Source organism: Glycine soja, chromosome 13, assembly GCF_004193775.1.
Source record: "Glycine soja cultivar W05 chromosome 13, ASM419377v2, whole genome shotgun sequence".
NCBI classification, from domain to species: Eukaryota; Viridiplantae; Streptophyta; class Magnoliopsida; order Fabales; family Fabaceae; genus Glycine; species Glycine soja.
The window spans coordinates 19,031,982-19,047,986 of record NC_041014.1 but is presented as its reverse complement, the minus strand read 5'-3'; the positions used below and the strand labels follow the sequence as shown (position 1 = coordinate 19,047,986).

Below are 16,005 nucleotides of genomic sequence, written 5' to 3'. Positions count from 1 at the left end.
TTTTGGAATCTGGTGTTTGAGTATAAGACTATAAATATTGAACTTTATTTATAACTTTTTTTGAAAAAGTAAAATATAAGATACTTTAAATAGATGAATTGGATATTCATTCCTAAAAAAGGTTTATGGATGAGTTGTATGATTTTTTATTGTGTCATGAATGGATTGATTTTTTCTAATGCATTTTTAACAGATCATAAATGATTAATGACTCAGAGTGTATTTGTTTTAATGTTTAAAACCCCGTTGAATGCCAATCCAACATTTTCTTTCTTTCACATTCAGTTCCATCGGAAAGTGGGATAATGAAAATGCAAAAGTCTTACTTTTAATCCATCCATTATAACTCAATTCAAAATTTATCCATTCTATCCATTTGATACCCCTAGTTGTGTCAATTGTCCTGAGGCAAGTTAGATATTAAAGGCTAGCAAATCCTTTTGTTTTATTTTATAGCATGTCACTAATATTATATGCCTGTCCGGTTTCATTGTAATTCCATTATCTTTCAAACACAAATAGTGGTAATCGAGATTATTATATCATGTTCATTTCAAATTTAGATTAAATTTCGTTAAGAAAAATGGGTGTCATTGATAAGTTGACTACTTTAGTAATTCGACTTACAAAAACTATCAATATGCTTCATCCGTAGTCCATACTGTATTGGTTATAATATACTGATGAATCTACTGAATGTGATAGACACAGAAAATAGAGCATCTGCCTAGAAACTGGACAGTGCTTGAAGAGGAAAAGCCTAGGGACTGCTAACAACATCCTGCAAGGCTATAGTATGTTTATCTATTGGTGAAATTGTTCCACTACATACCGCCAGGACTCTTGGTGATAACAAGAAAGAGAAGGTTTTTATTAGCAGGAGAGTTTGCAGAACTGAGGATAATAACTTAGTGGATGATCTCTTATGCACCACTGGCTGCCAGCTCTGTGGTTCCCCCTTAGATTCAAAGTACTATTTATATAATTACTTTAGCCTTCTTCTTGTTCCTTCCATTATGATCAGTGATAATTCTTCCCCTTCTTTCAGATTTGAGCAAAATGCTGTTCCACTGATCTGTTGGAAAACTTCAAGCCGCCTTCACTCTATATGCTGGATATATAGGCCCTTCTTGGTAAATATATGTACATGCATCTTGCTCATGTGTTTCTCCTCATCAAGGTCTTATCCAATCACTTATTAGGCTTTGAGGATTAATTTATGTGCTGTATTTAATAATATATTCATAATCATAATTCATATGACAGTAGAAAGATGGCTTCTTGACATTGCTTATAAAATTATAATCTTAACATTGCTTATTGATGCAATTTTTGGCAGCTATACGTCTGGGATGAATCAGATTACATGCCAATTCTTGTTAAGAACAGGGCCGAAGAAATCTTGTTTGGAAACATCAAGACTGGAAAAGTATATTCAGCTTATAAAGAACAAACGCAGAACCAAAATCTTGGTCCTAGTAATGAATGCAAGGATAAAGATGCCAGTGAAAGACTTGCTATTAATCCAAGACCTTCTGGGGAAGGACTTCCGAGTGCCAATACATTAGATGTTGGTAAGAGCTTGCAATTGCAGGAAAAACATCTTCCTGATAAGTTCAACTTTTACTGTGTATGATTAATTCTTCTGAAAATGTTGCTGAAACAAGGAAAGAACGGCCCTCTGAAATTTGAGATCATTGTTGGTCCCAGCTTAGATATTGAAAATGGAAATTTTGAACGGGTTTCTGCAACAATGCCTTGCTTTGGAACCAAATGATTTCACCTGTCATGGACTTCGCATATCTGCTTGCGTAACTTCCAAACTGCAAAATCTAGAACTCCCCAGTCCGCACCCTCTTTTCAACATTATACAAATATGGTTTTTAATCTATAAAAACATGTTTTTTTTAATATAAAAAAATAGCTTAAATTTTTTATTCAATTCGAATTCTTACATTTAACATAAATAATATAATTTAGAAATGTTTTTTTATTCTAATTTTAAGGATTAAAACCAGATAACATATAAACTAAAAAAAGTCATACATACTTTCAGAGATAAAAAAGTATAGTCAAGTCTTTCGAAGTTTTGAATTTTTAAATAAAAGTAAAAGAAAAACGACTATAGCATCAGTAGTTCTGTGAAAATGACAATTTAGGGGGAAATGCTTGCTATGCACAAGTGCCATCGGGAGAATCCATCGATTAGGAATCAAGAACAAGACACTACTTACTTAAAAATGTTATAGATATGTTTGTTAGGGTGAATGTTTGCAAAACTGTTTTTGAATTAATTGATTCTGTTTAATTTATTTTGGTTAAAATTAATTTTAAAGTAAAGGAATTTACCCTTTGGTTAAAAGCAAGCCAATAGTATAATTTTTTTTTATTTAATCAAAAGTCACCTGAAACTAGTTACAACTTAATCAATTTTGTTAGAATTAGGGGTGGGTAAACGGGCCCAAGTCCATGGACCGACCCGCGGTCCGCGTGGGTAGCGGACCGATTTTTTTAAATAGTCCATGATTATATAATATTTTTGGGTCCATCCCGCTTAACCCGCAGACTATGGGGGTTTGGCCCGTGGGATCCCCAGGTTGTCCTTAAGTCTGCTTAATCCATGGTTTGAGAATCCCACCAACTAACAACACCTTAAGAATTTCGCTTCATCCAGATCTTTCATTGTTGGCTTGTGATATTTTGAGCATCTAAATTACAACTATGACTTCCAAATCGACATTTAGTATTGGCTCAGGGGTGCTTAACAAATATCGAACTAGACTTCTTGGTGATAATGTGCAAGCCTTGATATGTACTAAAAATTGGTTACTAGGATTTGATGAGTAAGGTAAATAATGTGTAATAATTGTTGTCTTTTAATCACTTAACTTGAGTTGATTCTAATATTTATCATTGTTTTGAGTTTTAGGAAAAGAATATGAAGATGTGGAGATGGAGAAGACTCAATCTACTTCAAATATGAAATCATTTGTTGTTGGAGATGTTTAAGTTTCATATTTTAGATTTATTGCTGGGATTTTCTTTTGTTAAGACATTATTTATTTTATTGATGTAATTGACTAATTGTTGATATTTTATTTACATTTGTGTTGAACTTAATTTGATTGTGTTGCATTTTTATTGAAATTGAAATTCTTTTAAAACTAGGTCTGCGGACCGGCCCATTTGACCCGCGAGGTCCGTGGGGCAGGGACGGACCAATTTATTATGTCAGTATAAGAATACGGGGCGGGTTGGCTCAATCCGCTGCCAATGCGGACGAGCTTCACGAGGGACAAGCCGACCCGCTTATCCACCCTAGTTAGAATCAATTACTCAATGAGACCAAACATGTATACATTTAGTAGACACATAAGAGATGCTTAACCAAGTAGAACAGAATACTCGTTCAAGAGTTGTTATTGTACTATAAGTTCTTTCTGTTTGATTCAAAGCTTGGACGATATGTGTACTATTTGGACTCAACATGCCAACATGAGGGATGCTTGGTTGAGTAGACAACTTGGGGGCATGTGTAATTGTGCACTACTCAGGCTTAGTAGATCTGACCGAGGGTGTTGGGCTCACAACGTGAGTGTAAACTAAAGTGAATCTCTCAACACAACAGAAGTAATATTTAATGAGAAAAATCCTCTAATACCGAGACAGAACAAATTCTGAAAATACTTTCCCATATTAAAGAATATTATAATATATTTTTTTCACTCCCACACACAAAAAATACAATGTAGTGTTTTCTCGTGAGATCTATTCTGATTCAAATACTATATTTTTACACTACCAAAGAACTATAAGTTGATACCCACTCCAATGTATTTTTCTTACACTCAGGAATTACTCAACATTTGAATTTTCCCTCTCTATTTTTCTCACATCTACTGAGAAGCTTTGTTTTGCTTTTGTTCTCGATGCCTTCCCTCATATGTCAAGCCTTCTATTTATAAAGGGAAAAAAATGAGCTACTGCGTAGCTTTTTAACAAAGCCTACACTGTAAAAAATGTTTTCAATGCATTTCAAAATTATCTGCACCCCGAGCTACACATTCAAGGCCAGTGAAATTTTTTAAAAGAGGCATGCGGTGCATTAAATGCACTCTGATTGTTTTGGCCTGCTTGGCTAAGTAGGTCAAAATACTCATTCAAGAGTTAGTGTGCTATAAGCTCTTCCAGCCTACTTCAAAGCATAGGGGACATGTGATCTACTCAGCAGAACATCCTTCTTGCAAGAAACTTCATCTCTTTGATCTTGCTACCATTAATGACACTTATATCATGTAACTAGACCTATGGAGCTAGAGATCCCTTCAAAGGAACACTATGTAATCTAATTCGAATTCAAACCTAAATGTCAATACCAATCTCTTACTTTTGAGCGTTAGAGTATTTTTATAGGTATGTCGTTCAATGAGATGTAGGAGAAGTAGTCACATGAAGAAGTTCTGCCTAATTTGATAACAACAATATAAATATTTACCTAAAATTAAATTAACTAATAATTCAACATGTATTTTTTTTATTCATAGAAAGACAAGTACTATAAAATTTATAATAATTTATGTTTCTTGCTAAACTAACTAGATTAGACCCCCTTAATTTCAACATGCATGTTTAGTTAAATGTTAGCACGAGTTTAACAAATAAAAAACTATTCTATGTAACTTCTGCATCTTATATTGATCATATGTGAAAATATTACTATACGTGCATTGTGAAAATATTACTATATGTGCATTTTTAACGTCATCCAAAACACGGTAAACTTAGTTTTGAATAATTCAACGTAATCTAAACACACATTAATATGTTTGATAGCATAAATCAACGTGAAAGATGAGCATCCAAGCTGTTAAGAATAACTTCTACGTTTTTGTGTGATTTGACGTGAATTTTAAGGAAAACGTGAGTAATTAATGCGAATCTAAAAACATACCAAGTCTGGAAAAAATTGCATATGTCTATACAATGTTACATTATAGCGCACAAAATTGAGATAGTGCCTCATGAGCAAGGTAAAAATGTGATTAGATAAAAAAACAAGAGATCAGCTGCCCTATAAAATTGGGTACACTGTTCCAATTATTCGATATACAATTTGCTCCAAAAATAAGAATCCTTTTGGGTGTTGTAGCTATATCCCAACAAGGGCGTTTTTCAATTACCATTATATTGGAAACATAATGTACCAAACATCCCTGCAATCCTTATAGTAATAAATTATAACAAAGAAATCCTGCATATCCACCTTCTTTGGTCTACACTGCTGGAAGAAAAACCAGAAAAAGGCCAATGAAAAAGCAACAATTAGAAGAACATCTGACCTTGGGTTACCATAAAAAGTGCATTCAGTTTGTTACAATCATGACCAAACAAAATTTGACAATGCTGACAACTTAATGATGGCAGTTTATGAATCAATTTCAGTTTCACCCAAAGGAGTCTCATCAGCAGCATTTTGTGCTTCAAGTAGCTTCATTTGGCGCTCTGCATGTTCCCTTTCGCAAGCACTAATTCCCATAATAATATCCAACATAGTACCAGTGGTGCCAAAAAATACAAGGGGTGCCAGAGATTTGCGCTTTATCCCCACTGGAATAGCCAGCAAAGCTCCTGCAACTGAGAATACCCAAGTGCCTAGCGCACTGCAAATTTTCCATGTTCAGTAAGATTTCAACCAAAATTCACAAAAGGGATTTGTGGAAAAGACAAAACACATTGAAAAAATGAGGAGCCCGATGCAGATTTCAAGACTAAATAAACCACATAAACTATTTAGAAGGGCACCAACCTTACCCCAATTCACAACTGCTTATAAGAAAACCAAATAATCATAAAGCCGGTGATAATTGTTGTGCATATGTTCATTTGAATTACAAATAACAAAACAATTATCTATTTTTCCTGAATTTTTGCTTTAGTTTAGTCTCAATTTAGTTAGAAAATAGAGTTTTATAGAATCGTAGGCTGTAAATAAAATTTTAATCCTTTTCCCCTAGTTTTTACTTTTTTCTCAAGGTTTGGGAGCATCTATTGAAGATGTCATTCACAACGTCTCGCCCAACGAGCTATGCTTGTTTAGCGAGTTATGTTCATCCAGCGAGAGTAATTGTGCAGACAAGACCACATGACAACTCAAGAGTGAAGAAGAAGTGTCAAGTTATAAGAAGAACTTGTCCAACGAGGAGAAACTCGACCTGCGAGTAAAGGCCACCGAGTGAAGAAAAGACATTCAGAATTTCAATTGTCGAAGAATTCATCCAACGAGTTGAAGCTCGCCCAACGAGTGGAATCACATCTGAATTGTCTTTTGGAATTCATAAAGAACTCGTTCTGCAAAGGCCTTGGGCCTGATATAAAAGGGCATTCTCTTGGGATTACCAAATGGGGGGCATAAACCTAGGGTTGTGTGCGGCAGCTAGAACTCCCATCTGTAATTTTGAGGCCTCTGTTGTAGTTAATCTTTATATTTATTCAGTGCTTATTCCTGTGTTATTACTTCTTTCCATTTTTTATTGTTTGTTTTATGGTTTGATTACCTTAACTTCAATCCTTTGTTTTTATTGTCATTGAAAAATGCTTAAAAACGGAGTTTTAAATAGAGCATCTAATTTTGAGTATCATTCATGATCAACCACATGAGTTAAATTGTCATTCAAAAATGCTTTTTGACTAAGATTTGAAAGTGGTATCTAATGGGTATTATGTCTAGGGATGAAATAACATTTGTTAGCCTTGATAAACCTTTGTTCTAGAATCCTAGTGGTTTACCTTGACTTGCTAAGAGATTAGGAGTTAAGTTAAGCAACTTAGGCTCTCTCATCTAAGGGATCATGGTTAGAACACTATAGTATGTTAATATAACATTAGAGTGAACTTGGATAAAGAAAACCTTTATAATTATTGAGATTGTTAGCTTAGTATAGCCAAATCTCCAACACTTCATTTAATTTGCATTTGACTCCTTTTGCCCACCAACTGTTAGTGTTTGCCCACCTTTTATTTGTTCTATTTTTTTTTATTGTTTTTAATCATCTTATCTTAAAAGCCAAATTATTCTGTTTAATTGTTGAATTTGCACGAATAGTCGAGTAGAAACAAGTCCATGTGGATATGATACTAAAACTTTCAGTTTTATACTATTTGTACGATACTTTGGTATGCTTGTCAAGGATTCAACAACCGGTGATATACAAAGTGGGGTAAAGATGAAAAGAAGTGACGGAACTAAAGTGTCATTGCAACATGTCAAGAGTCTTTCATCAATGCTTACATAGGTGCCAAATTATTTTCTCACTGGCTGTGCCAGTAGATAGATGTCATTCAACACCAGAGGAGTAACCATGACCATGAACATCATTATTTTAACTAGCCCTAAATTAATCAGGCATGAAACAGTTTTTGCAACTTAAGTGCATGCAGATTTGGTGATACAAAAAACACCCTATCTGAATGGCAATACAGTAAAGTAATCTGAGTAAACCCCCAAGTTAACCCTCTAAAGTTTCACTTACACACTTCACCACATTTGTTTTCCAGCGATTTTTATTTTACATTATTCCTTCAAAGATTTAAAACATCATGAAATTTTTGGAAGACTAAAGTGGAATAAAATTCTTGGCGGATTAATATGGTGAATCATGGGCTGATAAAAAAAATGGTGAATCATGGACCTTGGGATGAACAACTGGAGGGTTTACTCTATTTGAAGCAAATTGCCAACCCAATATTCTCATTTCCATGTGTTCTAGTGTACTAACACCTTCAAGAATTATCAAACATTCATTGCTTGCTGCATTGTAGTTATACTTACTGAACTGCCAAAACCATTTATCTTCAAGAATAAATATTTGACAACTCAATAAAATATAGGCACTTAGCCACTTAGGAAAACTAACAATATCTGTACTTAGGAAAATACTTGCCCTGCCTTGTGTTCCAAAAGTGGGAGGAATAACTAAACTAAAACACATAATTAGTGACCTTTTTAATAACTATGTAACAAAAAAAAAAGAAGGAGTTTTCTATTGACATTGTCATGTCCAACACTAAAACTTCAGGACTTTAAGGAAACAAATTTTCGCGTAACAAACCAAGTGTGCTAGAACTGTTAGAACATATTTATTGGCTGATCCAAATGCACTTTCCCTTCACCATGGACCCATTAGGCAAAATAGGATCCCTAATTTCTACACCGAGTCCCTTAATTAATTTTCCAGATTTCTAACTAGTTCTGAAATTAAATTTGAATTCTTTATTTAATGGGGTGTGCAACAAAGGCTTCAACTATTTAATCTGATACTGGGTTTCTATGAATCCGACAACTAGATGAGATGGGTGAATCAAGTTATGATGAATTCAGGGAAATATTAAAAGGAAAAACTATGACTTCAAAAACAGAAATAAAGAATAAGAGATACTGACTTGGAAACAGAGCAGTCTTCGAGATGCTTTACATTTTCTTCACCTCCCATTTTCTGCAAAAACAAACCGTAATCAGGGCAGGGATAGAGACTTAGAATAAGTGTGCGATCTTTCACTGGCTTCGATTTCGAGTTTTTGACTACTTTACTTACCAGTCTGAGAAGATGTGTCTTTTAACGAGGATAGAAAAAACAATTCCGGTTCTTTAGGGTGTTTAGTTTGAATCATTTCTTCAACATTATTTTTATTTTTACAATATTAGAATTCTGAAATATATATTATTTTAATTTCTTTGTTTTCAACGAACAAAAACATATGTTTTTTAAATTTACTTAACATTACATTTATTATTATTTTCATTTTATTTAAAATGAGAATCATGGTTTCAAATTGAAAACGAGATTCTTGTTTTTAGTTTTTTTAATCCAGAAAAATATTTTTACTCAAAATAAAAACAGAAATCCAACCAAACATTTTCATCATCATATTCTATTTTTATTAAAAATAAAAACAGAAAACAATCAAACTAAACACCCATTTAAATTTTTTATTTTTGCATTTGACAGTCACAAATATATTAAAATTGTGCTTTACTAAGCTTTTTTGCCACGGATATTTAAGATTGAATTGATCACATTAAATAATAGAAAAAGTGAAAGACTCATACTAACTTTACATTTGTGATTAAATGGGCAATCTTTTATATATTTTACTGAATAGTTTTATATTTTTATATTAATGTATGATTATTAAATTTTATATTAAATTATGTTTTTTAATTCAGGTATTAAATGGGCAATCTTTTATGACTTGACATTACTCTTAATTTTTAGTTTTTTTTACTAGTTAAATTTATTTAACTATTCGGTAAATAAATTTTTTTAAATAGTTTATTAGTCGTTTTTAATATTTTGTTGAAACGTTCCTTGAAATAACATTTTTTTAAACATTAAATTCTAGTTTTTTTTTGTTTTTTTCACTTTTATCCTACATATATTTATTCATTTTTCTTGTTACCTTTTTAAAATAAATAATAATTTTATTAATTTTATGTCATTTTACATTTTTCAACAACTTAATTTAATAAGTTAGTTTTTCAACTTTTAACTATTTGCGACGGACTACTTTTTAGTTTTCAGCTAACATTTTATATAATTTTGCTAAACATAATCACAATACGATTAATTAATTAAAATTATTTGTAATGTATTTTGCACATGTCAAAAGATAGGAATGCAAATTTTCTCCAAACAACTTATTTACTCCAAGGAATTTTCTTCAAGTAATAAGTTGAGCTACTCTCAAGGGGAGGAATCCTTATAAAAAACACTTTGATGTTTAAGTCAGGATCATCTGGTCTTAAATAATAAATGAGAACCAATGGTAATTTTTATCTCAAAAATATTTACACACCTGAATTATTAACATAAATATCTATAAGTTAAGATCTGTTTTTTAATATCATGAATTTTTTTTTAAATAAAATAAAGGATTCTTTTTTTAGAGCACAAAAAATATTTCATTATAAATTAAAACATAATAACCCTCTCATCTTTATTTATATATATATCATGATGAGCCTTTAATCCATGAGCCTTGTTGTATGATTATCAAGTAATCTATCTTTTATTAGTGTTATTATGTTTATCTACTCGTCTAATCTTGATTATGATCCTTTTACAATTGAGTTTATTTTTGCGTGGTGTATTCAACTATTTGGCTGAGCGAATATGTGTATGGGTGTTTGTCCAATTGAAAGGTATAAGTTTATTTAGTTAATTTGAGAAGAACATTCGAGTATTCAAAGTAGTCATATACCAATATCTCTTTACCTTATTAAGGAAAGAGTATTTGGCCACCAAGCCGACCAAATACCAGTACAATATATATTTTGTGTGGTTTTGAATTTGTCTATTATTTATAATTATATCAATGCCATTATTAGAGATCGTTTATGATTTAATTAATCATAACTTTTTCTTTATTTTGTTAGTTATTAAATTAAAAAATATTTGAAAATCATCTAAAAATATTATAAAAAAAACACTACGAAACCAAATCACATTAAATAAAACTAACCTATAGCACGCTTAGTTTTCACCTTAACCTCTCATCTCATTGTTTTAAGAATTTTTCTTAATATTTTATTTCTTTTAATTTTTTAAAATTCAATTTTAATATTTCCTAAAAATAATTATCAATAATTATATTTTTTATAACAATATAAACTATTTACCATAAATATAAAAAATAATTTATATATTGAAAGATATTTATTTACTCAAAATTTTAATTATATAAATTATAAAGTACCTACACAATTACACATTGTACATGGTAAACTATTAATTCTAATTTATTTTTCCTATAGGCTTATCAAGAAATATAGAAAAATTACTAATTTTCCCCCATTCCAAACAAAACATTATTGAAAGTTATAATATTTGATGGCATCTAAGCAAAGCACAATTAATCATTATTCAAAGATTGAAGTGAAAGGCAAAGGAAAGCAAAAGAATATTGAAAGTTGAAACGCAAGCAAGGTTTGGCTTTTGTTATAAGAAGGATCAAAGAGAGAAAATGTCAAAGAGAGGAATCAGAGGACCCCTTCTATGCATTGGAGATCTCCTAAACGACATTGGAGAAGAAGAAGAAGAAGGACGAGGACACTCTCTCCTTCGTGAAGCATCTCCCTCTCCCTCTTCTTCCCTTCTCAACAACCTCACCAAACTCTTCCAGGTTCCCTTTTATTCCATTCCCCTCGAATTTGTAATTTGTAATAAGTCGCATTAAAACGACATTTCCCTTTTGTCGTTTCAGGAACACTACGACCACTTAAATTCTACACTCTCCGGCACCGACCACTCCTGGACTTCTCTCACCCCAAGGTCATGTTATGTGTCCCAATCTCTTACCATAAACCAAATCCAATTTTATTAAACGATGCTATCTATCATTGTTGTTGTTGTTGTTGTTGTTGCATCACTTTAAGAATTTTACAATGTGAACCTATCAGAAATTATGGTAGCCATGCAGTTATTGTAATAGAAAATAGTGTATGTATCGAAATGTAAAGAGACAATTTGTGAAAGTCAATGAACTTATCACTAGAAAAATTTATGATAAGAAGACAGTGTAACTCAGTGCATAGACTATTTTCTCTCATTATTATTATTGGCCAATGAAGGAGAGGAGGGGAGAGGGGATTTTAATGGATGGTTGATTCTCTCATAATAGAAGGTTGAGATTAAAATGTTTAAAAATTTAAATTAAAATCTAATATAATCAATAAATCTCTAAATAATTCATAATAGAAGGCTGAGATTAAAATGTTTAAAAATTTAAATTAAAATCTAATATAATCAATAAATCTCTAAATAATTCACCAAACAAATGACATCCTAAAATATTTCAAATATCATTAGTTCATCACCTTTACCATAATTGTCACCCCCTCTACCGGCATGAACTTCGTCACCATTGTTGTTGCCACCACCATCATCGTCATGACCGTTGTCGTTGGCAGCGACAACGATGACGATCATGGCAGTGGTAATAGTGATAGTTGATGATAGTGGCGACAATCATGGTGGTGGTTACAACGGTGGTCATGGTGGTGACAATGACGATGGCGAAGGTAATGGCAACAGATGTGGTGGTGGTTCATAACGATGGTGGTGGAGGTTGATGATGGTGGTGCGGCGAGGATTATTGTGGTGGTTGCAGCGATGCTCATGGTGGTGATGATGATAATCATGATGATGGTTGGTTAATTGAGATATTTTAGGAAGTGATAATTGAGATCTTTTCAAATATTTTAATCTCAATCTTTTATTATTTTTTTTATCTTATGGTTGTTATTAGGTATTCTCCTATTCTTACATAAGATAATGTTCAAACAAGAGTTGCACTCTCTCTATATATAGTTCTAAGAGAAGAAACTAATAAGTTAAATTAAACTTATACATAACTTGAAATAAGCTTTTAATGAAACTAATTGTAAGAAAAAGGTGTTCAAAAAACACACATTGTAGAATAAAATAATCTATTTTGTATTTAAATTATATTATAAACAAGTGATATATTAAAAAGTGTACATGTTGATGAGCTCTTGAAGCATAAAAAATTTTCAATAGTGTGAAAACTCTACATGTATCCACATCGAGATTGACCTTTATTCGTCAACAACTTTGACAAGTGAAAAAATAAGAATAGAGAAGTGATATTCAGATCATTTCAACGTGCAGCCTAAGGCTTTATTTATAGCACGTTAAGGATACCAAATTTCTGATCAAATCAAAATCATTATTGATAGTATCCTTTTTTAAGCTATATTATTTCTTGTTACCTTTTATTGCTAACCATTTAGCAATTAAAATTGAAATAATAATTGACCAAGTTAAACTTGTATCTAGCCACCTTTTCAACCCAAATTCCAAATACAAAATCATACATGTTTGTTTATCTTTTTTCACCAAATCTTTCATATTATTTATATTTTCAGTGCTAACAAAAATATAATAATATTCCACCTTTTTGAAATCAATTAATCATTTGATTATATCAAATTCTCTAATTTATTTAATAATCAAATATTAAAATAATTTCTTTAGCAAAGATTAGAACAGTCGTTTGTGTATGACCCCGTAGGTTCAATACTAAGTCAGTAATATATTAATCAAATTAATATACTAATCAAGGTAAGCGTCTAACAACACTCTTTAACGTCCGGATAATATGAAGTAACATTTTACTTTCAAGAACCATTAGAAGAGTAGTGTAATAATTTCTTCCATCTTTACAGCTCTGGATTAACTCTAGAGTATGGTATTACTGTCAAACCCTTTTGAGTTAACTCATAATGACTAAAGAAATTCATTTCTTCTTTCATTTAATTTTCCTAGCCAGGATATAATTTTATTCAAAGAACTCAAACTCATTACCAAGAGTTGATGGATTCCTTCTTGATTAATCATTAATTCTACAGGTATTTAATCATATTCAATATGCATTCAACAAGTGCTCTAAAATATTAGGTGTCCGGAATCAAAATAAAACAAATAACCTGTAAATAACTATGATAATCTCAGGTCAAAGAAAGCTATTATACCTCTTCTTGAGAATTTTCTATTGACAATTTATGGTAAATTTTAACCATTAAAAAATTTCAATTGAGTCAGTTCAATGATCACATCAACATGTGTCTCATTTATATATGCAAATTAATAAATGAGATCTATTAATATTTATCCAATAAATACTATCACATATATATTAATCTATCCGGATTATTGATATCTTATTTACCATAATTCTATGATCAAGAATGGTTTAGATTAAAATTAGAACAAACTTGTTTCTCATTATCATAATCTCTATTATAATAAAAAGTCTTTAATTTTAATTAAAGACATTATCAAATAGACCATTTAATCAAATAGTGAAATATGACAATGAAAATAAAATAATTAATACTTTATTATTAAAATTAGAATTGATTACATGATGACTTGAATTGTGAACATACAAATTTATTCCCAACACTAATAGAAGAGAAATATATATATATATATATATATATATATATATATATATATATATATATATATATATATATATATATATATATATATATATATATATATATATATATATATATATATATATATATATATATATAAAACATGGCTAGTGCATCAGTTAAATTTAGTTTATGAGAAAAAATTATTTCATTTTTTTTATTTTCTTTTCTTGCAAGTATTTGGAGAAGTTTATCTATGGATAAATTGTTTCTATAATCGAAGAAGAAATATGGTTAAACAATTTTCATATATAAATAGTTCATGAACGTATTATAAGTTAAAAAAAAGTATAATAAGTTATTTTCATAAGTTGTTTCAAACACTTAGATAAATTCAAGTAAATTATAAATAAACTCTTTCAAATATATCTTTATTCCATGTAGAATCAATCTTAATTAAATTTGAATACCATTTAGTGTGTCATCGATCTATAGGTGTTTGAATGTGATTAAATTTTAAGCCTAAGTTTAAATATACAATTACGTTAAATATTTAAGAGAGTTTTTTATTCATAATAATTTTATCCAATTTGAGTAAGATTATTTTTCATAAAAGATATCTACAATCTCTATATATATATATAAAATCCGAATATCATCAAGTTATTTCATCTTGGTTTAGAGCTTGAATAATTACGCTAATAAAAAATTAAGGGTTGGATTTGGATGCAGGACAAGCTTAACCTGTCCTAACCCTATGTATGGAGAAATTTTATAATAAAAAAGTATTTGTCAAATTTAATATAATAGTTCAAACTGGAATTCTATATACGAGAAGAAATTGATTATGATAATTAATTATTCATACATTTTAATCCCTTTTAAGTTTTAAAATTCTCCACCAGATCATAGTTTATTCAAAATGATATGCAGCAGGCAAAAAGTAATTTCGCTACTCATGTAATAACTATTTTAATATTGAGTTCTGTTGTATATAATTGAGATAGTGTGAATCCTATTATGTGGTGTTTCGAATATTTCCAACCATATCACTCTGGCACTCACCTGCCGGTTGTTCCATCAACAATGCCTATGCTCTCCTTATTAAAACTTAGAAATTCTCACATCGTTGAAAGTTCAACCCATTACTGAAGGAGCTAATACCATAATCTTGAAAGAATAAGGGCATGTTTGATTAAAAGTTCAAAAAGTATTTTTAAACGCTGAACATATTTTTCGAGAGTAAATTTAGTTTCGCAATATATTAGATTATCCTTAAAAGTATTGTTGTACTTTAAAATTTTATCTTGGAAACTAAATTTTATAGAAGTAAGGCTTGGATTGTTTTTACAAATTCGGATTACAAACTTAACTTTAATCGAAACTTAAATTTATTAATTTTAATCCGAACATAATTGCTCTCTTCATTTCAAAACTTGGATTGTTTTAAGTTTTTATTACACACACGTTTCTCATACTAATTGCTCTTTGATCTTTGCAATTTTATGAGAAATTAAACATTAGTATATGAACATTGATTGAGTTTTAACTAATAACATGAACTAATAGTACATATAACTTTTTTTATATTAACAAAATTATCTATTAATATGATGGATACTATTAGTATCAAATATTAATAATTTAATTTTTATTAAATAAAGATTGTATCAATAAAAATAAGTGTAACACAATTTTTTTCACTAGCATATAATAATTTTTTACGGTGTATATTATCTTATGAAACGTAAAAACCTACGGCTATAAGCTAGTAATCCAATTTGGACATATAAATACTCGGAATATAATTTATTTGTACAACTATTATAAATAGATATGTGGTGCATGGCTGAGTCAGGCATGACTAGCCAAATAGTTAAATTTTTGTACTTTGTGTCATGACTACCAACAAACCTAAAGAATTTAAGAATTCACCACCATTAACTTGTATATATCGACAAAGGAAACACCAAACATATGGTTGTTTATAAATAAATAACTTGTTGGGTTGGTCAAGTTTTGCGTCCTACTTTGTGACATATCCA

At 30.4% G+C, this 16,005-nt stretch overlaps 1 protein-coding gene and 1 long non-coding RNA gene across 2 annotated transcripts; one reads left to right on the top strand and one right to left on the bottom strand.

Annotated features, from left to right (window-relative positions):
* Positions 1-699: 699 nt before the first annotated feature.
* LOC114381118 lies at positions 700-1,751 on the top strand. Its single transcript, XR_003659944.1, has 3 exons — positions 700-970; positions 1,049-1,133; positions 1,340-1,751. It is a non-coding gene; the product is annotated as an uncharacterized LOC114381118 (long non-coding RNA).
* Positions 1,752-5,067: 3,316 nt separating this feature from the next.
* On the bottom strand, positions 5,068-8,666 carry LOC114381234. Its single transcript, XM_028340439.1, has 3 exons — positions 8,592-8,666; positions 8,440-8,492; positions 5,068-5,660 (listed from the first exon to the last, which is right to left on the bottom strand). The coding sequence occupies exons 2-3, from the start codon at positions 8,487-8,489 to the stop codon at positions 5,426-5,428; spliced, it is 285 nt and encodes a 94-aa protein (XP_028196240.1). The 5' UTR covers positions 8,490-8,492; positions 8,592-8,666; the 3' UTR covers positions 5,068-5,425.
* Between the last annotated feature and the right edge of the window lie 7,339 nt (positions 8,667-16,005).

Excerpts from the sequence above, each read along its gene's own strand:
- LOC114381234 (XM_028340439.1), bottom strand. The coding sequence starts at position 8,489 with ATGGGAGGTGAAGAAAATGTAAAGCATCTCGAAGACTGCTCTGTTTCC. Across the intron at positions 5,661-8,439 it reads GAAGACTGCTCTGTTTCCAA|TGCGCTAGGCACTTGGGTAT; the intron begins GTCAGTATCTCT and ends GAAAATTTGCAG.